At 39.4% G+C, this 25,118-nt stretch overlaps 1 protein-coding gene across 2 annotated transcripts in view; it reads right to left on the bottom strand.

Annotated features, from left to right (window-relative positions):
- zgc:77151 (uncharacterized protein LOC337153 homolog) overlaps positions 1 to 24,077 on the bottom strand; it is a 34,667-nt gene extending 10,590 nt beyond the window's left edge. Inside the window, exons 1-4 of one of the 2 annotated variants that reach the window (XM_042008055.1) lie at positions 24,061 to 24,077; positions 23,786 to 23,859; positions 10,276 to 10,428; positions 5,488 to 5,595 (exon numbers count right to left, since the gene is read on the bottom strand). In XM_042008055.1, coding sequence (XP_041863989.1) covers positions 5,488 to 5,595; positions 10,276 to 10,428; positions 23,786 to 23,806 — 282 coding nt within the window. In that variant the 5' untranslated portion in view covers positions 23,807 to 23,859; positions 24,061 to 24,077. Of the gene's footprint in view, positions 1 to 5,487; positions 5,596 to 10,275; positions 10,429 to 23,785; positions 23,903 to 24,060 lie in introns of those variants that run through there. The other variant, XM_042008054.1, reaches the window with a different exon arrangement.
- Between the last annotated feature and the right edge of the window lie 1,041 nt (positions 24,078 to 25,118).

The following is a 25,118-nucleotide window of genomic DNA, read 5'->3' as shown; positions in this document are numbered from 1 at the left end:
CACACTGATAAGGTTTAAAGTTTTGTAATTTAGGTAAAATGATTCCTCTTGTGTTCAGGACCGATAATTAAAACTTCAGTTGTGTCCTGGTTGAGCTGTAGGAAGTTCTCTGCCGTCCATTACTTTATCTTTAAAATAGAGTTGAAAAGGATGTTAACTGGCTCCAAGTCAGGGGTGCCCAAAGTCGGTCCTCGAGGGCCGCTGTCCTGTAGATTTTCCAATGTTTCTTGATTCAACACACCTGATAGCCTATTAAGTTTTGCACAATGACTCATCAGTTCGAGTCAGGTGGTTTTGGAGCAGGGACACATCAAAAACCTGCAGGATTGTGGTCCTTGAGGACCAGAGCTGGGCACCCCTGCTCCAAGTCATCAGGAGCAAATGACTCACTTTGTCTTCTAAAAACACTAAAACAGTTCAGGACTAAATTAAAAAACCGGGTTGGAACACATGTTAATCCAAAGCTGTGCGACTGAAACAGCATAAACAGGTTTAATAAACAAGTCCATAGCAGCAGGGGCCGGCCTGAGCCTGTACGGGACCCTGAGCAGACCCCTCTTTCTCATCTGCATCGCTGTGGTTGGCTTGCATCATACTGGCTGTGGTTAAAATGGTTTCATATTAATTTGTGCTTTTTAACATGCATTGTGATGCATGTGGCGTACTGACTCGTATTTAAAAGTTAGAGAAAGCAGATTGACCAGTCTCATTACTTTTGTTTTTAAAATTTGGAAAAGAAGAAAAGTCTGCAATCATATAGTTCTCCACTACAAAATAGCTTGAAACTGTAGCCTGCTGTCCTCGACTGAGCCTTTAAGCTTCTACGACGCTCTGCTACAGCCGGAGTTCATCTGTTATCGTTGGTACTAAACGTTTTTACTTGGTACAAGCAAACGACAGCACATTACTCCCGTTTTAGCTTCCCATCACTGGCTCCCAGGTCATCTACGAATCCATTTTATTATTTTGTTTGTTTTTAAGTCTAATGGTTTTCTCTCTTCAGTTGTCCAAGCTGCTTCATCAGTTCACACCATCATGTGCTCTTCGATCAGCTGATCAGATGCTTTTAACTGTCCACCTCATTTTATAAATCCTAAGGAGATGCCGACGTTCTAGTTTTAGCTCCTAAGATGAGGAAAGCGCTCCCTACTCTCATTATTATGTGACATACTGGATTTTTCACTGTCAGATCCCTGGGATTCAATGTCTGGTGATTCTGTAGATCTGCTGTGATCTGGAATAAACATATAAATGATAAACTAATCATAAATATCTAAAATCTAAATTTTAGGTTGTTCATAATTTTTTCTAAAAGTCTGATAATTAAAAGTGAATATCTTGATGATGGGCTTTTACTTCTTTGAGTTTTTACTATTTATAGATTATTATGCTGTTGTTTTACTGGTCCGGCTTACTGGTGCAGAGAAATGTAAAAACAAACGCTATAAATCTCATTTCCATCTACCTGACATCATCTAACTGCACTCCAGAAATGACAGGACCTTAAAGACTTTATACATTTACTCAAAAAGTGTTCATATCTGCTTTCCCTCTTCATTTTATTTTGCTTCATCTTGCAGATACGAGTTCCTGGTGACTTTGCTGCCATCTTGTGTTTGAATGAGTCCACAAAGTGGGTCTGGTGCAGATTTACTGGCACATTTGAACTTTAATCTCAAAAAGCATAGACCAATAAAGCTTTTCGAATCTTTACAAATCTTTTTTTTTTTTTTCGTACACGACAATGAGACTGAACTGGCTTGTAGAAGCTGTGAGGTTCTGGAAGAAGCAGCTCCACCTGTGCAGGTAACACTGGGTAGAGCCAGCTGAGGACCCTGCCAGCTGTTTGGAGATGATCTGGAATAAAACAACTTTTTCAACTTCTTCAGGTTCTTCAGAAACATCCTGAAGACGCTTCATGCTCCCAAACCACTCAGCAACAGGTGATGTTCGTCTCACTGTAACGTGTGACGCAACGTCCAAAATTAACCAGGAAGTTTATGAGAAACACAGACGGATTCATTTCCTATTTTACTTTATTATTCAGACGGATTTTCAGCTGCATTCAGGATTATAAGACTCAGCTGTGAGAAAACAGTTTCCACATGTTCTTAAAACACAACAGACTGAAATTTAAAGATAGTCAGAGACAACTTTTAGACAAACGACACCAGAACTTTATGAGGTTTGTCTGCATGTTTGACATGTTTTCTGATTTCATGCGAAACTGTGTCAGTCTCACTTCTGTCTCACATCTCTGCTGGCAGAAACAACTAAACAAGAATCTAATCTGGGCTTAAAGACTTCACAGATTTAAATATTAATTTAATATGAATACCATCTCTAAGTAAAGCAGTGAGCCTTCTGCCAGCTGCAGCACATGATGAGTGTTTTAAGCAGTTTACAGTGAAGGTGGAGCTGCTGACGCCTCCACCCGTTCTGGTTTGTCAGCCATGTTCGGCCAAGTATGAGCTCATCGGCTCGTACCTGGCCAGGTCTGATTTTCCTCATGACTGTGTTAAGTGTTGATGGAAACAGACTGAGAGTCGCTAACAGCTGCAGCAAAAAGCTGCTGTCAGGATCAATTATTAAAAATGATTTTACACCTAAATATGAGACAAACACGCACTAGGTTTAAAATCTGTTGATTTCCACCGAACAGTTCAGACCTGCAGCGAACATCAGGTCTCAGTGGGTGACGGAGGAAACCGGTGGAGCAAAAGCACAGAACAAGACAAAAGAGGTGAAAGACCGAGCTGCTGAGGTAAATACATGCAAACGTGTCCACAGTCCAGGCGACAAGAAGCATTCTGAGCTTATAACGACAACACAACCATCTCTGGGTTCACAGAGGACGGTCTGAAAAAGACGTGTTGTAAACTGTGGGATTCACATGTGAAAAACATGTGAAACACATATGAACCCCATATGTGTTTCACATTTTTCACGTGTGATTTACATATAAACCACAAGTACACCACATGTGAAACATCCACATGTGAAAATGATCCAAACCTTCATGTCCATGTGGAGAACATGTGGTTTTTGTTTAAGGACTTAGTACCAGCGTGGCCTGGTTTAACCACCACAGCCCACCTGAGTATTGTTGTGACCATGTCCATCCCTTTATGACCACAGCGTAGCATCTTCTGATGGTATGATGCCATGATGACTTCTCTGTTGTCAGTGAAGGATTTAGAAACAAAATCAAGGCAGATCTGGAGGAAAAAGGGGGTCCAACCCGACACTAGAAGGTGGACCTGATTAAGTGACCAGTGAGTGTATTATTAACCTTTTCAGTTAACCTGCTTAATGTTTCAAATATTGGCTATTTGTTTGGTTATAGGGATGGCGATCGATGGCGTATCTGTTGCCAAGAAGAAACCACCTCCTCTTCAGAAATCTGTACATTTTTCTTTCAGTTATACCACACGGCTACAGTTTCCACCTCCAGATCAGACCAGCTGCTGACTGACTGTCCAGATATTTACAGATTAAAAAGTTGCTTCCAGAAAGTCAGAGTCAAAATACACTCTTCACATTAAAGTGCCTCTAAAAACAACTTCTTCATCAGGAAAAATTTAAGCTCAACAGAGACGCCAACGGTGGAATACCAGAGCTGAAAATGTGGAAAATCTGGTTTCAGACGAGTCATAGGATTCACATTTGGCTAATTCATTAGCTTCATTCCCACAGGAGGTTTTCATGTGAGGGTTGAGCTGTGGGCGGCATGTGAGCTGCGTTAATCACAAACACACTCGTCCGACACTTCCTCACCTCCGACATCAGCTCCTTCATTTACTATCGGGATGAAGGATACTCTGATGACAGAATTAATGGGAAATGGTCGGTATTTATATAGCACTATACTCTACCTGGAATGATACCCAAAGCACTTTACATTATACATCACATTCAGCCATTCACACACACTTTCACACACTGATGGCGGAAGCTGCCATGCAAGGCGCTCAGCCATTATTTTATCAAGGAGAGCTGATGCAGTCTGGAGGCCAACCTGTTTAGATTCCTGCCCAGAGATGTTTGGTTAAAAAAGGAGGCAGAGTTCCTGTGACCAGGTTATTATTAGATGTACTTAAAGCGCCTCCTAGACTATATTAAGAAGACGTCGACTCCCAGCACAAACTGCAGGAATTACACCATGACTCAACTTTTCATCCTTTATATTACAGTTAAGGTGGAAAAAACACAGAAAACCTAAAAAAAACAAAACGTTAAAATAAGACAGAGATTAAATAAGGTATTTATGTTAAATTAAAATAGAATAAAATATAAAATACTAATTTATTTACAAAAAAATAAAACAAAATAGAATTAAAAATAAAATTTAAATAAAATAAAAAATAAAATTATAGTTATAAATTATTATTAGAAAAATCAAATTAAACTAAAATAGAACAAAATCAAAAAAAAGGAAAGGTAAATAAACTAAAACAAAACTAAATAAAATAATCAAAGTAAAACAAAAATTAAAAAAAAAAAAAAATTATAATATAAATTAAAAAATAATAAAATAAAATAAAATAAAATATGATGGGCTGTTCTGACGCTAGTTCCATCTTTCTTGTTGTGTTTGTTTATCATTCAGGTGAGAAGGAGGAAACTAACGATTCATGGTTCACGCCGTCACCTATTGGACGCGCTAGCTAAAGTAAGCTAAACTTATCAGCCAATCAGGCCCATGTTACTGTCACACGAAGCTAAAGAATGAAACATGTTGATAAAAGTGTTTCAGTTAGATATAGTTTACCTTTATTTCCTATAACTTCATGAGTATTAATGAGGTCTGCTGGTGACACAGCTGTAAAATCTACTAGTCATTAGACAGCCGAGTACACGTGTATGGAGATAGATCGGGTTCAGAGTAAAACAGTAGTTATTATTTATAGATTGGGTTTAGATGGGCCTGTAGAGATGGACCTGTTCACACTCACAATTATTTATATTATCATAATTAAATATCACACTCAGGTTTATCATTTCCCTCAGGGGATTAATAAAAAAATTTCCTGCAACTTTTCCTGATTTTCCCAAACAATCATTAAACGAAGGACAACAAGCAGCAGCGTCCACCTCACCGGCTCCGGTGGCTGTAATCTCTCTTTAATTCTGCATTCGCTGCAGCTCAGAAGTAAAATGATGGAACACGACAGCGTTTTTGACCTTCAGTCTGAGATACACAAAGAAGCTTTCTGTTTGCTGTAGAAGGCGTTTCCTGGAGGAATCTTTCCCTGAACGTCCTCCAGGAAAACTTTTTCTGACTTTTGTCCTGTAAAAAATAAAAAAAAGAAACCTCCACACAACTATAAGAAACATGTTCAGGTGTCATGTGAGCGAAGCGTTGTTGCTCTTTAGAGATGTGCGGAGAAATGAGGTTTCTGAATATGCCATGATAATGTGCTTTTGCATGTTTATATCAATAAAATGTCTAATAAACTTCCCATTGTCCTGCAGCGTTAGACCCACCTCTCCGTGCTCCCTGGTCCGGCCCTTCGGTGTGTCCTCAGGCAGGAAGTACAGTCTGGCACTGGCCAGCAGGTGGCGCCTGGCCTGGTCCTCCCACAGTAAGGTGACCTAAACAACGAGAAGAAGAGGAGAGCCATCAAAAACAGACAACTTGTTTTTGTAGTTTAACGTCACAGGACTGATTAGACTGCTGAAACTCTGCTGCCTGGTTTGCTAACTGTTTAACGGACTGAACGTTCAGACTTGTCCTTTTCCAACAAGCTCAAACCTGAAGCTGCTCGTTGGTCTGAAGTTAAAGCTGAGAATCAAAGCTTCTCCGTCTTCAGTGTGGAGGAGGGAAAGACAAACAGACCAACATCATGTGAGGGAGACGTGAAGTGAGGCAGAGCTGCAGGTCTGGAGGTCAGACGTGACTCCTGGCTGCTCTTCCAGGAGTTTTTTTGTTTGGTTTTTATTGAGTTATCCAGGACTCTGACGGAGCACAAAGGCTGAAACACCTGCTTCACCTTCGGTCACACCGGGTCGGCTGTTGGAGGTTTACTGGATCTTTACAATCTATTCAAATGTATGTAAATATTACAATCTGCTCACAGTGGAGCAACAAATCAAAAACATGGAAACAAACTGGGACTCCACAGCAGTCCTTCGGCCGAGATTGACTTACATGTCTGTTTAATGTCTTTTTGTTAACTGCACTCTTAAAACTCTAATCCCAGTCAGCATCAGACATGTTTCCAGCCTCAGCTGTCGCATTATGAGCCTAAAATGATGTAAAATGAAAGTATCAATAGAATTAGCAGCATAAAGGCCGACCAGAAGAAGGAAGCAGAATTTATTACTAACAGAACGTTGTAGAAATAACACACAGATCAACAGTGACCAAGCCTTTTCCGGGACAGAAATGCCTGAAAACCTTCCGTAGCTCACCTCAAGGGTAAGCCATCACACACTACCGTTCCCAACAAACTGATGGCATGATAGGGCTCGGGGACGCAGGAGATCTGGTGGTGTTTTAAGGGTTAATTTCTTTTTTTATAGTATTTGCACCACCACCAGAAAGCCAAACAGCTGACGAAGAATTACTGTTGACAACACTCTGCCAGGGCATTTATTCTTTGAGTGTTCCAGCGGCTGAAACAGGGGTCCGCATCCAACCAGCTGTCAGGAGTCAGAGCTTTTCAGGATAAAATTTTCAGTGTGGTCTAAACTCTCGGAGTATTCACTGCATTTCCGCTGCTTTTGTTACCATAGTAACAAGCTCCATGGCTTTTAAGGAGTGCAGATCTAGAAAGAGGCGGAGTCTGAGGAAGAAACAAACTTCCCATCCCTGATTTTCATGAATCCATGCTGTAATCCTGAATATAAACCATCTCATTCTGAGTCCTTACTGTCACCGCTTCAACCCTGTTACACTACGTTTAGCCTTGCTGTGAGATGTAAATGCAGTGAAACTGAATGTTAATCTTGTACAGTTTGTGTTGGCAGGCAGCAGAGCAGCAGTGTGACACATCTGAGGTTCAGACTAAAGATTCACTTTTCCTGGAAATCAGTAAAGTTTATAAAACTCAGTTTAAATACAGATGCATGGTGGGGTGTAGTTTCCGCCTCTCATGCTCCAACAATACTTTTAATAAACTTATTTAGATTAATTATTCTTCACATTTTAGCAGCTCTGATCAACATATTCATCATTTTTTAAGGTCCCATATTATGCAAAATTCACTTTCTAAAGGTTTTCTAACAGTCATATGTGTCCTCATAGCCTGTGTATGAGTCCCAAAAAAAAGGAAATTCTGTCTCCTCTCTCACTTGCTTCCTCTACTTTTTAGTGAATGTGGCCTCAAACAGGAGAGTCTGAGATCTTTCCCTTTGTGACCTCACGAAGGGAAATAACCACTTCCCCCAGTAGTGGATGCTGTCATTGACCTGCTTCCCTGGCTATCTGAGCCTGCCGTCTAAAATCACCGAGCAGATGCCTGTGAAAGCTGGATCCCAGAGAGGGGCGTAGACAGGCACCACTCATGAAGATTTAAAGGTTCAGACACAGAAACAACCCATTCTCAGTAGAGCTCATTAGAGCCACATTTAGAATGGCTGATATTAAGACCATGGCTGAATTTGGGGTAATGCACTTTGAAAACAATGTGGTTGGACCTCTAATATGAAATTGTTGAATAAACGTAAAATATGGGACTTTTAATTATGAAAAAGTTTCTGATGGTAAGAAAACCTGCAGGAAGTCCGATTTTAATCCTGGATAAATAATAAATCCTGTGTTGTTGTTCATCTGGCATCATATTTGTTTATTTTTAAGATTAGATCATTTTTCATGTCCTGATGAGTAATATTTTTAATGATAATGTAATTATTTTTTAGGGATGGGGATGATGCTCACACTGCCCATTCTCAGTTAGACCCTCCCTTCACCAGGAAGACAGGAGACAACAACTTTTTCGTGTGAAAAAGATTGATCAATTGAATTAAGCTTCCTGATCAGCATTAGGGCTGCAACTAATGACTATTCTGATAGTCGATTAGTCATCGACTATTAAAACGACTAGTTGACTAATCGGATTATGTATCTCATAATTATTAAATGGCTCTTATTTCATTTTCAGCTTTTAAATCTTGCATGAGGTTATGTAAGTCCGACGTGCCTCCTCTTTAAATGTTCGAGCATTGCAGACGTACACAAGGTCTGCTTCACATGTATTTAATTTATTTTGTAAGTTTAATGTGAAGTTATCCCAGACTTTTGCCGTCCTCTGCCACTGTTTTGTTCCCTGGTCCGCCGCCATATTTTTCCCCTGGCGGACTTTATTGTGCATGTGCAACTCTCAGCAGAGATAAGAAAGAGGACAATGTTTCACTCAGTAGGTTTTTTTTTTTCTGCCTGGTTAAATTTATTGTCGACAAATCGTTGCAGCCCTAATCAGCATGTGTCGCGGCTAAGAGATCAGCTTCAGGTTGGGAGGGGGGGAAATTCACCTCAGTGGGGTCTTCAGCAGACGTCAGTGTTAAAAGCACTCTTATTAAAACATGGAAAGTATCTTTGGATGCCTCATGCCTCCACCAGAGAACGGAGAGAAGAGACGTCCACCATGAAACCGAGTCTGTGGAGTCCTGGGAACAAGCTGTGTGGAGGATGGCTGTCTCACGGCATCCTAACCGGTCGAAGGCCAACGCCAGCTGTGGCTGATGACAGACACCTCTGTACATCTGGGGGGGAGCAACAGTGGGTCTGACAGGAACAATGACACATCCAGGGTTCAGCAGCAAACTTGATCAACACATACGAGGCGTCACATGAACCCGGCATCGTGAAGAAAACTGTGAACATGTTCTTATCTCTGTAATAGAGGACCCACTGTGCACATCCCTGCTCTAAGGCAAGGATACGAACGGCTTCACTTACCAACTGCAAGATGCAACCCGTGGCCATAAGTTTGCTCCAGAACAGGTTTATAGTTTGTCCTTGTAGTAAAACCTAAAGAGTCTGATGTTATTTATCTTATTTACACCACAGCTCCTTGCTTCTCTCTACACGATTTCTGGATTAAAACACACAGGTGACCACACTCCAACCTGCCTCTTCATCCAGCTTCAAACAGAAATCCTGGTTGTTTCAACTCTTTCAGGGAGGTGAAGATGCTGAGAACTTCATGTCCGTCACAGAGCTGAACATGCTGAATATACGTCATTGGAGGAATTTCTGAGTTGTATTTTGGATTAAAATGGATCCAATGTTCTCTGTAGCTTTTATTAACGTCAACACGTCATCTGAGATCTGGCCTCTAAGATGAGCGGCTCCACCCAGTAAAACATCTTTATTCACTTTATCAGGACATCTAACAGGTTCCTTGACTGTAGCCGTCACATGACACTGACATGACGAGTGGATGTGGATCGGTACGCTGCAGGTGTAAAACCTGGATGGGGAGCCATGCAACAAAGATTCATCGCTCGTCTTGTGATGCGTTCATTGTAGAGTAATAAATCGCCACTTCAGTTTAAAACCGATGAATTGTTGAGTCATATTTAGCATCTCCTGCTGCTGGCTCAGTACCACAGGTACTAATCTGGAGCTCTTATGATGTGCTTTATGCAAGATGTTTACCTGATGGGACAGAGGGTCATCTAGCATAGAAAATGTTAATATGTCTGGTTTAAACCAGGTCTGAGTCCCCATTCTCCCGGTTTTCTTTTTTTTTTGCTGTTGTTTTGACCAACAACATCAACCCAACAGTCATTAATCCCAGCAGTCAGACTTTGTAGTGATCAGTAGATCTCTAGCTTCCTGAAGGCCTTCCAGTATTTTTTTTTACCAGGAATTTTACCTAATTTACAGTTCAGTTCTTGAACCAGACCATTTTCAGAGGGACCAAACTCTCACCTATGAATCATTCAGGCAGAAAAAAGGCTCCTAATTCAAGGGATGAACCCGTGTTGAGTCGACACATAACAGACAGCGTAACAAAAAAGCAGATTAAACTGGATCTTTAGGCTCTTTGTTACCAGCAGCTTCTCACAAAGACATCATTTGTTTCCATTTCTTTAGTTTTAGTTCAGATAACAGGATTTTAACAGCAACAAGGTCATTCCCAAACAGCTGTTAGCTGGAAAGTTTTCTCAGCATGGAGGCAGAAACTGGACACGTGAAGGACAAAGAAGAGGAGTCAGGACTAAAAACTATCTACAGCAGCGAAATAAAACTGTAAATCAGACATGCAGCATCAACATCTCCTCCTGCAGGCTGATGACTGCAGGTGTGGCGAGCAGGTAACTCACCTCAGCGATGCACACGGGATCCTGCGGTCCACAGCGGATGAAGTAAAACTCCCCAAGCTTCCACACCTGGACCGGCCCGTCAGGCTGAGCTCTGCTGCTCACCGACTTATAGAAGGCGTAGCTGCCTCGCTGGCAGGAGGGAGCACCCAACCACTGGGAGGGAGGAAGACGAGGAGGAAGAGTTAACAGGCAGCCTTACTGGTACCTCCTTAAACCTGCTCATGTCTGGATTTATTTCCTGAGTGGCATCAAATGGAGATCGTATCATCATCGTCGCTATCCTCTGAATCGAAAAACGAACATTTTCACTGTGATTTACAATCGGATGTAAAATCGGTCATAATTTCAGTTTTAACTGATCAGAGAGAAACTAAAAACATGGAGAAGTTTAAATATGTGTTATTTAACAGCTACTATCCAGCCAGATCATCCTTTACAAAAATCTCTATACTGCAGATTAAGAGCCAATGAAACTGCACTGCTGTAAACAGAGAATAAGCTTTTGGTAATTGTTCAATTTTTAATCTTTATATGTTTTTTATTCTCAGACAGCTGAATGATTTAGACGTTAGGAGTGCAGGAGTCGGTTCAGCAGAATGGAATAGATTCTGTAAATGGGAGGGGTGGAAAACAGTGTGATTTCTCATTTAAAGAGATCGATCTGGAACTTTCTGCCAACAGTAGTGAAGCACAACATCAATCCATCTACAGAACCAGATGTGCAGATATTAAAAATCCAAATTTGGCATCATCTTGGTTAGGGAAGCTTTATTTTGGGCATGTAGGTGTCTTGTTACAGTGATGAACCAAAACCACAAAAAAAAAAAAAAAAAAAAAAAAAAAAAAAAAAACACTTGATCCTCCATTTTATGAAGTTTTGAATAGTTTTTATTTTGAGGAAACTACAGTGTTCAGTCAGAGGCTTCTTCAAGTTCACTAGAAGACAGAAAGATGGAGGAAGTCATTCTTGCCAGTAGCCAAAAACTGACATCATAACTCCGTTATAGAAGATCTATAAATTATTTTAATTTCCTATCCCTTCATTCAGAACATAATTAGAGGAGTTTTTAGTACATGCAGCTCTGGTGAGGTTTACAAAAACGGCCATTTCTGTTTAGAATTAAATTGGGGGTCACTGGGTTTTAAAAGGTTAAAAAGGGCTGCATTCCATTTAGAGGAATTTCTGTCTGGAGAAATTCAGATTCAGATTCAGATAACCTTTATTTGTCCCACAGCGGGGAAATTGCAGCGCAACAGCAGCAGAAGACACGCAATAGACAACAAATGGTACAATTTAAGAGGATAATAAAAAGAAATGTAAGTACTTAAACATAATAAAACTAAGTGAAATAGTTAAATAAATGACTAAATGTAATAAAAAACCTGTACACAGTACAGGGGGTGTGTCTGGGGATGTATATACAAGGTAATGGGTAGTGCAAAAACAGCAGTGAAAAATGGACAGTAAGATAAATGATATGTTATTGCACAAGTCCGTATAGTTCGTTATATTCTTCAGTCTAGCGGGCATTAAGTTTGTTGTGAAGCCTGACAGCAGCAGGCAGGAAAGATCTGCGGTACCTCTCCTTCACGCAGCGAGGATGAAGCAGCCGCTCACTGAAGGAACTGCTCAGAGCTGTCAGGGTGTGCTGGAGGGGGTGGGATGGGCTGTTCAACATGGATGACAGCTTAGCAGTCATCCTCTCATTTCCCACTACCTCTACTGAGTCCAGGGGGCATCCCAGGACAGAACTGGCCCTCCTCACCAGTCTGTCCATTTTCCTCCTGTCTCTGTCCATTATGCTGCTGGTCCAGCAGACTATCCCATAGAAGATGGCTGAGGCCACCACAGAGTCATAAAAGGTCCTGAGGAGTGGGCGCTGCACTCCGAAGGACCTCAGCCTCTTGAGCAGGAACAGTCTGCTGTTGCCCTTCTTGACCAGGGCGTTGGTGTTGTCCGACCAGTCCAGACGGTCATTCAGGTGAACACCCAGGTACTTGTAGGACCTCACCAGGTCGATGTCCATTCCCTGGATGTTCACTGGTACAGGTGGAGAGTTGTTATGCCTGCGGAAATCCACCACCAGCTCCTTGGTTTTGCTGGTATTGATCTGGAGGTTATTCCGCAGGCTCCAGTCCACAAAGTCCTGAATAAGTCCTCTGTACTCCCTGTCGTCTCCATCTGTAATGAGGCCAACAACAGCAGAGTCATCAGAGTACTTTTGCAGATGGCATGATGGTGTGTTATGTGCGAAGTCCGCGGTGTAGAGGGTGAACAGGAAAGGAGCCAGAACCGTTCCCTGCGGTGCACCCGTGCTGCAGAGAAGCCGGTCCGACTCAGAGCCCTGCACCCTCACAAATTGTGGTCTGTGGGTAAGGTAGTCTAGAATCCAGGAGGTGAGGTGATGGTCCACCCCAGCCAGCTGCAGCTTGTCCACCAACAACCTGGGCTGGATGGTGTTGAATGCACTGGAGAAATCAAAGAACATCATCCTCACAGTGCTTCCAGCCTTCTCCAGGTGAGAGAGAGAGGTGTGGAGGAGGTAGAGGATGGCATCATCCACCCCGATGTCAGGTTGGTAGGCGAACTGCAGCGGGTCCATGAAGGAGCTCACCATCGGACGCAGATGTGCGAGGACCAGTCTCTCCAGCGCCTTCATCAGGTGAGACGTCAGAGCTACTGGCCTGTAGCCGTTGAGCTCCTTTGAGTGCGATGTTTTTGGCACGGGCACGATGCAGGATGTCTTCCACAACTTTGGCACTTTCCCCAGTTTCAGGCTCAGGTTGAACATGTACCCAAAGATCCCACACAGCTGGTCTGTGCAGGACTTCAGGAGCCTGGAGCTGATGCCGTCCGGACCTGCAGCTTTCCTAGCCCTGGTCTTCTTAAGGGCCTCCCTCACCTGGTATGTAGTGAAGGACAGACCAGAGCAGGGGGGTGTTGATGGGGGAGGGGCACACGGGACAGAGTGTGAAGTGAAGGTGTGTGAGCCAAAGATTGTAAGAGAGGGAGAGGGGGGTAAGGCGGAGCTGCAGGCAGTAGAAGCTGATGGGGTTTGCAGCAGAGGAGACTGGGTCGATGGAAGAGCGGGTGCCTGATCAAACCTATTGAAAAATAAGTTCAGGTCATTTGCCCTGCCCTGGTCTCCCACCCGTTGGGACTTTGGCTCCTTGTAGCCCGAGATGGTCTTCAGTCCCTGGGATGCAGCCATAGTTATTACATCAGATATCAGAAAGACATACTGAAGTAATAGTTGATCATTTACAATACGAGCCACTTGTTTATCACAATGTTCAGTAAAATCACACATGATGTGTTTTCTTCAAACAAAGAGCCGGAATAAAAATGATCAACCATCAAGCTGTTAACAACAGCTTCAAATCAAACAATGAGTTGGTTTCTAGTTTCTCTTTCCTCTTTTGCTGCTTTGTCTAGTTGTTTACTTGATAAAAACTGCTCCCTTTGCACTTCGATTTTTTGTTATTCTGTTTTAAACTGTTCTCAAAGTCTCTCAAGAGACGTCTTTTTTTAAATAGCTTTTTTAAATAAAAGTGTTTTTCTAATCAACTAAACTGAAATGAAACAGTCGATGCAGCCGACATGAAAGCTTTGCTTCCATTAGGAATACAGCAGGAGTATTCAGGTTTATGTACAATCCACTGCTACAATAAAAAAAAAAAAAAAAAAAACATTTTTAAATGTGCATTTTTATTTATTTACTTATTTGAGCCAGGAAAGATAAAGTAAAGCAAAACTACCAGAAAGCGGAGCAGGCAGCACGTTTGAAAGTGAGAGACAATAATAAACACCGTTTATTATAAATGTGCATTTTTAAACTGACGATGACAAAAATAAAACCTGAGATGATGAAACATGTTGCCGTCTGAGTTTGAGGGTGTGTTCAATCATGAATTCTGCAGAATCCACCTCTGGCTTCAACACCGCTGCACCGAGGCAGCAGTTCACACGTATTGTAATAAATTAAACAACCAGAGAGGAAATGTTAACAATTAACTCCTCAGACTGTCAAGAAAAACAGAAGCAGCTCCACAAACCAACTAAAAACAAGTTCTGATCTCATAAACGGTCCCGAAAAGTGAAATCATGATGCAAACGGTTTGAAAACCGGGACATGTAGGAGCCTGCAGGATCTGAGTCACCTCAGAGGGTTTTCTTTTCAGATGTCAAAACATGAACATATAAAGAGAAGGAAATACAGCCGCTTTAGTGAAACATTAAACAAATATGGAAGCAAACGACTAAAAGACGGTTTAAAAGTCATGAATCTGTTGTTTTGCTGCATCTGGCTGAACGGTGTGCAGAGAAAACCGTTCTCAGAGCTCCGGTTAATCATTCAGCTTCTCTAATGTCGACGATCAAACTTCTAAGTTAAGTCGTGTTCATCCAAAATGATTCTTGATGACGTCCTGCATGAGACAGAGGAGTTTACAGTGTTTTCAGCATCATTTTTACTTTTTATTTTATTTATTTATTTTTTTATTTCAACCTGCTGCTGTTTTTCTTTTCATGTTTAAAGTCTCCACTTACACCGGAACCATTCAGGATATTGTGCCAAGCGATGGAAGAGTAAGAAAATCCTCTTTCAGTACTAAGGTTTTGTGCAATAGGATTGGTTGAATGAATGAATGAATGAATGAATGAATGAATGAATGAATGAATCAATCAATGAATCAATCAATGAATGAATCAATGAATGAACTTTATGCCCACTTGAAAAAACATTACATTTGGACTGTCAGCTACAATATTTGTATTTTAACTTTAAACTGTAAGAAATCAAGAAAAAAAAAATCTTTTTTTTTTTTTTTTTTATTTCTATCATGTTGAAATTAATTAGAATTAATATCCAATCTATTAGATGTCAGAATGCATCTGTTAAGTTGGGATTGTTAATCACTTGATTTGTATCTGGAACTTTAAACTGCAGTAACATGAAAGCTCAACAGCTTTCCACAATTTTACTTTTAATTGTTTTCATGCAGGGGCCCTTTTTCATTTATATCATGAACCAATTAATCACAATAAAATTTTAACTCTTTAAAAGCTCTTTTAAATAATTCACCACCAAGTATTTTGGGGAAAAAAAAAATCACTATAATTCAATAAAACTGCAACAAAAGAGTGAAAGAAAATCAGTTTTTATTATCAAAAAGTTTTTTTTTAATCTACACTTTGATTTAATAAATCATAATTACATTTTAACCCTGCAGATTCCAACTTTGGTCAGACACAATTAAGGGTTTTAGGAAAAATGCATAGTAACTGAAAATTCAACTTCACATGCTTCATGGGTGAAGTTAAAAATCCAGCTTGTGCCAACCTGCATTAAAATGCTTTAAATGAGCAGCTAAACTGGTAATGACCAGTAAAACAGCAGCTTTCTGACGGAGCTCCTCCCTCCTGTCCTCAGACTAGCTGCCATCATCAGGAAAGATTTTTGTCTTTATTTAATCTGCAGCTCGGTTTACGTACGGCTTCCTGTGTGTTTACACATCTGAACAATGGCTGGAGCGCACCTCGCCGTGCTCCTGAAAGCTAATACTGCCACCGCTGCCGCTGGACGAATAAACCTGCAGCTTTGATTTCAACTCATTTGTATGAGGAAACAAAATGGCCAAAAATAAAAACATGAGAAATGCAGGCAGGTTGTCTTCATGTTGAAGTTCAAGTAAAATGGATCTTCTATGTTTTTAATCAAATACTTTAAATAAAACACAAGTTAAATTAATAAGAACAGACAGATGTTTAGCTGCCATTTTGGATTCTAAACCAAAGCTGATGTACTCTACACTTTACTCACAAATAACAGCAAAATCCTGAGAGGACACACCAGCCAACACTCTGAAGATTTAACACGCAACATACGCTGAGTTGCCACCACAAGACCAAACATTCACTGCAGCTCACATAAGTTTGCTTAAAGTTTCAGTTCAGTTTTGGCTCCAAGTTATTTTTGTCAAAGTGAACGTGAACTAGAAAGTGGTACTTTGGTTTCCATTCACACCAAAACAAGCCCACAGCCAAGAAACGTCTCCTGCAGCGAAAAGCATGCAAAGAAGTTTCTAGCACAACTCACTAATGTACAAAAGATGTTTTTCCAACCAACATCAAAAAAACATGAAGAGATCAAAAGTTTGTTGTTTTTGAAGACGGAAAACAGCAAATATTTATAATATGTGAAAAGCTACAACTACTACATCAGGCTGAATTCTGGGTCTTTCCTCTGCTGTCTGCATGGTAACTTTAACCCTGAAAACTCAAAGTCATTTTTCACTATTTTTCATCCACCTGTTGTTTTTTTTGTTTGTTGTTTATTATATTTATGTAAAACTACTTCTAGAAGCTTTTTATCCCAGTCAGCATCAGACATGTTTTCGGCCTCAGCTGTCAGATTATGAGGCTAAAATGATGTAAAATGAATGTATGAATAGATATAGCAGCATAAAAGCCGGCCAGAAGAAGGAAGCAGAATTTATTGCTAACAGAATTTTGTAGAAATAACACACAGATCAGCAGTGACCAAGCCTTTTCTCATCTGCACATCATTCTCTCAAGTCTTGGCTTTCAGGAGAAAAATATTAGCACTGAAACAAACACACAACAGAAACTATTTCCATATTTCTACTTTTTCATCATTTCCAGTTATTTCTGCTACTATTTACCTGCTATCCTCACTAAACCAACTCCAGCTCAGCTGCTTTTTTGCGCCACCGTGCATCAGAAACATCTTCTTGGCTTTATTCCAGCCATAGAGGAGCTTTATTTTTCCTCTTTTCAGACACACACAGAACTTTATGCTCACTGGTTGATCTTTGGCTGCTCCTGATTGGACATCACCGTCAATCTAAGCTCTCTGATTGGTGGAAAGTTTGACAGGAAGTGGCTTCATCATGTCCAGGTTAGTAGTGATGGTGATCTTTCTTCTATGATGAAATGTGATAAATAATGCTGTTATCACAGATCAATTGTGGATTTACCAGATAGTCTCTAAATAAACACTACATTTAGTGGCTGGATTGTAAACCTCCTGGACAGATTAGATATCCTGGAAAACCTCCGTAGATCACCTACAGGGTAACTATTCATCACAGAGTTACACACTACCGTTCCTGAGATGCTGGTGATTATATAAGTGATAGAGCTCGGGGCGCTGGAGATCTGATGGAGTTTTAAGGGTTAATCATAAACTTCAACTAAACAAAAGCTATTACAAAAACATTAATTGAACAACTAAAGTCTTAAAAAGTTTAAATTATCCGACTTTATTTAAAAGTTTTTGGAAATTCTTTAAATATCTATTTCCAGTTTCTTAAATGTGATCAAAGTTTATTATTTTAAATAAATAGATTAGTTTAAAGAATATAAGTCAGTCACAGCTGTAGGTTTTTTTAAATGAATTTAATCAAACATTTCATAATCTTCTTTGTACTGCTGGTCAGAATTTATTGGTGAATTTGTAGGTTTATTTTACTGCATATATTAGACCTGCATACGTATACATTTTTATAGGAAAATGCTGAATAAATATTTTATCTTGATGTTTATCAGATGTGAGCGTTTTTCTTTCTTTGCTGTCCCTCATTAATACCACATAACTTTAAAAGATTCAGCAGAAGATGAAGGTCGGCCATTGTTGTTGTTGTTGTTTGCAGGTGTAAACAAAGCTTGATGTCATCGTCTCCAAAATAGTCCACTTCACGTTTACACGTGCAGGATTCGCTTTGAGCCTCAAGAAACTTTCACTCTGGTGCCCATTCTCAAAGCTTTGCACTTTAGTTCACTCAAAACTCTGTTACCGTGGAAACGAGAGCCTAAAACTCACAGCAGAAGTTAGCAGTTCTAGCATCTGGCTACTTCTGCTCATAGCTTCCTCATAGCTCATCATTTCTTGGTTTCCTGATAGCTTAGATCTTAGACTCAAAGCAGAAATCTTGACAGCTGGTTGTAACACATAAAAACACGTCATGAACTTATTAAGGTTAAAAAAGAGGTACTTAAAGATAGCATAAAGACGTCTAAAAGAGGATCTGTGTCACTTTAGCTGTTTATGAAACTGCCTGCGAGTTCATAAATCTCACATTCAGCTGGTGCTCAGTCGGCTGGCTTTCAGCAGCGGGTGATGCTTCTACATGTCAGCATTAAGAGGACACATCGCTCTTCAGATGCTGGAAAACTCTGAAAATTCCTGCTCAAAAATTCTGTCTGAAACATGAATGAGTTTTTAGAGAACTGCAGATTATCTGTCCATGAATATGAGCATCAATTTGACAACATTTGTAAGCTCCGAATAGGGAGTTAGGAACTCACAAAGCTTATTTTTACACCACGTACTGAAATTTGAAAGCTAAAAAGATTCAGATGCATTTAACCAAGAACTGCCAGCGTTGGACTAGTCTGGATTCCTGATGGTGAGAGATGAGGAAAAAGTGGAAATATTTTTTGTTGTGTGTTTGTTTCAATGCCAATATTTTTCTCCTTAAAGCCAAGACTTGAGAGAATGATGTGCAGATGAGAAAAGGCTTGGTTACTGTTGATCTGTGTGTTATTTCTACAAAATTCTGTTAGTAATAAATTCTGCTTCCTACTTCTGGTCAGCCTTTATGCTGCTATATCTATTCATACGTTCATTTTACCTCATTTTAGCCTCATAATCTGACAGCTTAGAAACATCATGTCTGATGCTGACTGGGATTAAAAGCTTCAGCTTCTACATGCAGGTTTATGTAAAAAAAAATAAGGTGTGTAGTTTTAAGCATTACTTAGAATTGATTTTTCTTTATTAGCTCATTCTTAGGCCATCATCTGAATCAGGGGCCTTTTTGCTGTGACTATATTATTTAAAGTAAGCTGAGGGGGCAGGGCGGTCCAAACAAAGTTTTTCCTTTTACCGAGAAGCGACATAAATCAGGCAGAGGTCACATCAGCCAGTTTATTATCCAGATGACATAAAAAACTCGGTGCTGAGGGTGTGTCTGGCCATGCAGCTGCTATACATTTATTCATGACAGAATTTTCACTAAATAAAAATATATAATATTTATTTCATATGCTGTTTGCAGCAGGAGAAACCAGCCAGTGTGTGTGTGTGTTTCTTCAACAACAACCAGTCCTTCCAGTTCATCCTGTAGTTGCTGTGATCACCTCCCTCCCGCTGCCCAAATGCAGAATATTCTCAAATTTTCACTTCTGTGTTGATCATCCAACCCCCACCCCACCCAGCACGCCCTCCCCCCATCCACCCAATACCCATAACCCACCACAGACGGCCCTCCCCCCACCCGCCGGAGCTCTGCAGACCAGCTGCAGCAGGCCCAGATCAATTTTTAGAAAGATACTGAATAAATGTCAAAGCACAACAGAAACATATCGGCTCCACGTCGACTCAGACCACCAAATAAACGCTCAAACGATTAAAAAAAGACCCCAGCTTTAATGCTGCAGCAACATTATGTTGGATTACGTCACTGTGAAGTATCAGACACATTTAGGGCCCTGTGGGAAAACTGAGAACACCAAAAGCACTAATGAGAAACAACAGGAGAGCTCCATGTCGCTTTTCCTACAGATGTATCTCAGAACTATTATTACAAGGTCAAACCGAGTCTATATTCAGCTGGAAAACTGAAATTACAGGAGATTAAATGAACTGCAGAGTCTCTGTGGAAACATTACAGCTCTATTATAATGCCACACCAACAATACGACACATCCACCATCACCACAGACCACCAGGCCGGCGGTAAGGTCAGGAATAATGGGAAAATATCCAATTATCATTAAATATTCACTCTATATCCTGTCATGGCAGAGTTAAATATGTGATTTAGTTAAATAAAATTGTGATAGAGGAACAGAAGGAGAGGTTTTATGCTTTAATGTCACGCTGCTACGACACTACAGAGGTTTTTAAATATTAATAGATATGTAGTTTAGTCCTGATAAAGTACTTTTCTAATATTTAACAGTTACATGAGCTGGATGAAACTTCAGTCACGAAACATAATGAGACTTTGTTTGCATATTACATTATAAATGTGCTTTAAATGTAAAAATATTAATGAGAGAACCTAAATAAATTAAATTGTAGTTAAATTATATATTTTTTAAAGTATTTTCTCTGGATTATGAGGTAGTGATGTGCTTCGCTCTCACAGTGCTCAGTAGGGATGTGTCGTTCATGACCGAACCAGCTCTAAGAGCCAAGTCCTGTCCAAGAGAGCCGAATCTTTGGAAGGGGCGGGGCTTTATTTTGATGGGCACACCATGTGACTAATCAGGACAGACAATGATCGTGCCACTATGTAAAGAAGGAAAAGCCTCTTAGAAGAAATGGAGAAATGAGTGAATTTAAAGTGTCATAATGTTCCAATTTTAGTCTTTATTTACTTGATTTGCTGGGTGTGGGTCTATGTTTAGTTGATTTGTTTAAAAGTTTGATAAAACATTTAAAAAAAAAACTATATTTTCTAATAGAAAAATGCACAAAAATGAGCCTCTTCTCATAAAAAGAAACACAAAAAACAATCATAATTGCTAAATTAGACTATAAAGGAAGACTGATGCTAAATGAAAAGCCATTTGGGAGCCAAAGAGCCGACTCTTTGATAACAAAATGTCAAATGAAATCTGAATTTCTGTCATTATAATAAAGTTTCTCAAGGTCAAAATGTTCAAAAACTCTTGTGTCATGACTTTTTCCCATTTTTTATTAACATTACACAATCTGGTTCATTAAACCTGATGCTAATGTTTTCTCAATCAATTAATTATTGAAAGTCTTGAAGCTTTCTAGTAATTAATGGCAATTTTCTGGGGTTACTTTCTAAATAATCCACCAATTCTATTTATCTTTAGACATTCGTCTGTATGTAGGCAGGAAAATGTTAAATTAATTGACTAGTCAGTTTAAATTCAACAAGTAGAAAAGACACAGGTCTGCCATTTTTGCGATTCTTGATCAATATTTTCGACAGTCTTAACTTTTTAAAAAGAAATGTTAAAGAAAACTTGTTTCAGGATTGTTTACAATGCATTTACTCCACTTGTCCCACCAGTTTAGGATAATCCTCTGTATATAAGCAGGAAGAATTAGATAAAATAAACTATTCAGTTCAAACTCAACAAGCTAAAAACAGAAAATTAGGCATTTTTATGATAATATTTGTTTATTTGCTCATCAAACGTAGCACAGATTTATTTTCTGATCAATTTCACATCTAAATTCAAGCTTTTCCTCCAAAACTAAGCAGAAAACAAGGTGACAAAATGTTCAGTAAAGGTAATATTTAACAAACTGGAGATGAAAAACATGAATGCTTGCTACATGATTGCTAATAATTAATAAAGCACTTATCTAACTAAATTCTTTTACATCCAACATATTTGTAATCCTTCCAGTTTGAGATGTTTATCTGTGTACCAGATAAAACCACTTGCTTTCAGATCAAATTAAGTTTTTATAATCAAAGGTTTTGCAGTTGCTCTTCAAACTTTGTTACTCACTGATAAATCTGATAAAGTTTCTAACTTTTGGCTTTTACTTCTCAGCTTTTTCTCAAAATGATTGAAAACTTCAAGCATAAAAATCCAAGTAACACGAACTTATGAGCAATAAAAATGTTCAAATTTAGTCTAAAAATAGCTTTATTTCTTTTTGATTACCTTCAAATCAGATAAATTCCCTCATAAGATCCCTTTCACAAACTACAGCCAGTAATCGTCCTGATAGCTGCTGCTCGTTCTTCTGATTAAACTAATGAATTAATCCTCTCAGCTTCAGTTACGAGCAGGAAAACAAAGAAAAGGACTCAAACAAAAGTGACATAAATCCTGTATTTAGTGCTGCCGACGCAGAATGAGCAGTTTGTTCGTACATGACGTAGTCACAGCCAGAATACCTGATAAATACCACCATGAAGTGAGCGTACGGGGTCATAAACATGCTATTATGCAGCACAGCAGTGCTGTATGGATATCACAGAGCTACAGTCTATTCTTTTTCTTTTTTTCCATTTTGGTGGGGTCTGGGGGAGGGCCAGTTTGAAGCACTGCTCCAGCCTAGTGGCAGGCAGGAAAATAAAAAGCCACATAATATAATCTGAGCAGTGAGAGGCAGTCCTCTGTCTAAAATGTGAACACACACACACAGGAATTTAAGATGGAAACCCTTAATCTGCACCATGCCTGCGTCAGTTCTCGTGATATTTCTGAGAATAATGCAGTGAGATTTTTTTAAACACAGTTTTCAGTGCAGGAAGGAAGAAGAGAAAAAAAAGAAGAAGAAAGGGGGTGGGAGCAAGAATATTAATAATAAAATGCCTCCTGCTTTGCACAATAAATAAATAAATAAATAATAATCCAAACACACAGCCAACACTATTGACCTTGGGTATATCCTGTTATTCAAAAAGCTTACAAGTTCACCTCTAGGGAAAACATTTAAAAAAAATATCTCCCAATGCTGCAATAAATTAATAATTAAACAGAGATGTTATAATAATAAACAGCCACCACTGGAATATTAAATATTCTCCACGCCACACATGGAGGATTTCAGTCCAAATAAATGAGTTTATTTCGAGTAAAGCACACATTGCCCTAGCTGTTTGTCCTCTGGATGTTTCCTGGCTTTAAGGCAGGACTAATCCTTGCTATTTCAAGTACAAAAATTAAATAAATAAAATAAAACTCCAAATTTCTCCTTCACAGAATATCAGCATTCCTCCTTAAACTGTGCCAATTACGTTGGAGACAAAATGTCGGGGTTGAAAAGAAAGAAGGGGGGGATTTGACAATAATATCAATATGCTTCCTATTATAAGCAACACTGCTCCACCTAGTCCATGTCGAAAAAAAATATTTCAATCTTTAATATCACGTCGGTGAAATTAAAATTTAAAAATGGAGGAGGACAACGCGGCGAGTCGCCGTTTTTCTCTTCAAAATGCGGACGAGCTGAAAAGTTTCCTGATATTTTCAGGCAGGCAAACGGCCAGAAATTTAATTTTATTTAGCTAATGTGCTGCTTGGTGCGGGTGGGGGTTGGTAGCCGGGGGAAGAGACTGTCGACACGACACACACAAAGAAATTAATCATTAACATGGCGAAAATATCAGAAATATTAAACTGGAATTTAACGTCTGACTCTCCGATATGAAGCGAGGCGACAACTCCGAGTCACAGCCGATTGTTTCCCCCGAAAAATACAAATATCAGCCGTTTATTTTCCACCTCCGGGGGGAGAAAAAAAAAAGTTGAGCCTGGCTGAATAAAGTTGTAATTGCAGTCAGAGCAACTCTCGGTGCCTGGGTTTGCCTGATATGGGAAAACAATCAATACGACATGGCCAAACTAAATGAAATTAAACGCCGATTTTAGCTCGGAATCATCACGACACGCTGTGAAAATATTCCCCTGTCAACAGGTCAGAAAATCGGCGGCTACAAGCGACAGAAAACCACATTTATTTGGAATTTATATCGGCTTTACCTGTATTGCATTGTGCTCCATTGCAGTCCCGCATTCCCTCTCACTGAGGCCCCTCTCCGGTTTCACCGCCGGGACTCGCCGATACACAAACAAACGCACCATAGAGAGAGCGAGAGAGAGAGAGAGAGAGAGAGAGAGAGAGAGAGAGAGAGAGAGAGAGAGAGAGAGAGAGAGAGAGAGAGAGAGAAGAGAAAAATGAGATTTTTTTAGGAAATGGGACAGGATCTAGGTGTGGTCAAAGTTTGTTAGAGAGCACAACTTAATACTTAAGTTACATTTAAAGGGGAGTTTGAGCATCTTTTGCTTCAGTAGTGTGACGTATTTCCGGGTGAAACGGAACACGAGGGCGGGGCTTAGCAACAGCAGATCAAGCTAATATGAATTTGTCATTATATACTAAAAAAATCCTTTAAATATTCTACAGATATCTTACGACTTCCCCCATACAGTCAATTTATCTAAAATAACTACTATACAAAACGATAAATTCATGAAAGAAAAATACGTTATGAGAAAGCATTCTTCTTCTTCCTCTTCCTCTTCTTCTTCTTCTTCTTCTTCTTCTTCTTATTCTTATTATTATTATTATTATGCCTTCGACTACCACAGAACAATCCACTTTTTGGTGTCATTCAATCTGTTATAATGATTAAAAAAGTGTGTCTAATTTTAAATTCTTGCCATCTGCTGGAAATGATAAACAACCCAAATGTTTTCCATGTATGGTTTAGGTGTGTTGCTGTTATTGATGTAAGAAATATAAATAGATGCTATGCATCATTACTGCATATTGAATATATATATATATGTATATATATATATATATATATACATATATATATATATATATATATACATATATATATATATATACATATATATATTCGGTCAGTGAGTCAGAATGGAGAAAGTCAAGTCATGTTCACATGTAAAGGTTACAGTATGTTTTAGCTTTATTCTGACATCATATAAAATAGGATTTTATTCATACAGCTCCTTTCAGGCATAAAAGCAGCACCAGGTGCTCTGGATAATAAAAAGTCTTCACACACACAAGTAGGCTTTGTTCTTACTGTGTGTACTATGTGTAAATACAGTTCTGGACAAATGCTGATCCACTTCTCATCTCTTTATATTTCTCTTCCCAGCAGCTCTCATGGGATCAACAGTTCTCCATCTTTCTGAAGGTCATTCTGAGTTTTATTTGGAACTTTTCTGCTTTTTTAAGCATTTTCAGTCAAACCTTGTACCTGACCATTTTCACAGGAATGTGTTGTTTTTTTAATGTTTGTTTGTTAAGCCACTTAGCACTGACCTCTGAATCATTGCAGCA

Source organism: Melanotaenia boesemani, chromosome 15 (genome assembly GCF_017639745.1).
Source record: "Melanotaenia boesemani isolate fMelBoe1 chromosome 15, fMelBoe1.pri, whole genome shotgun sequence".
Taxonomy (NCBI): Eukaryota; Metazoa; Chordata; class Actinopteri; order Atheriniformes; family Melanotaeniidae; genus Melanotaenia; species Melanotaenia boesemani.
The sequence above is the reverse complement of the archived record's forward strand: the minus strand, read 5'-3'. Positions and strand labels throughout refer to the sequence as shown.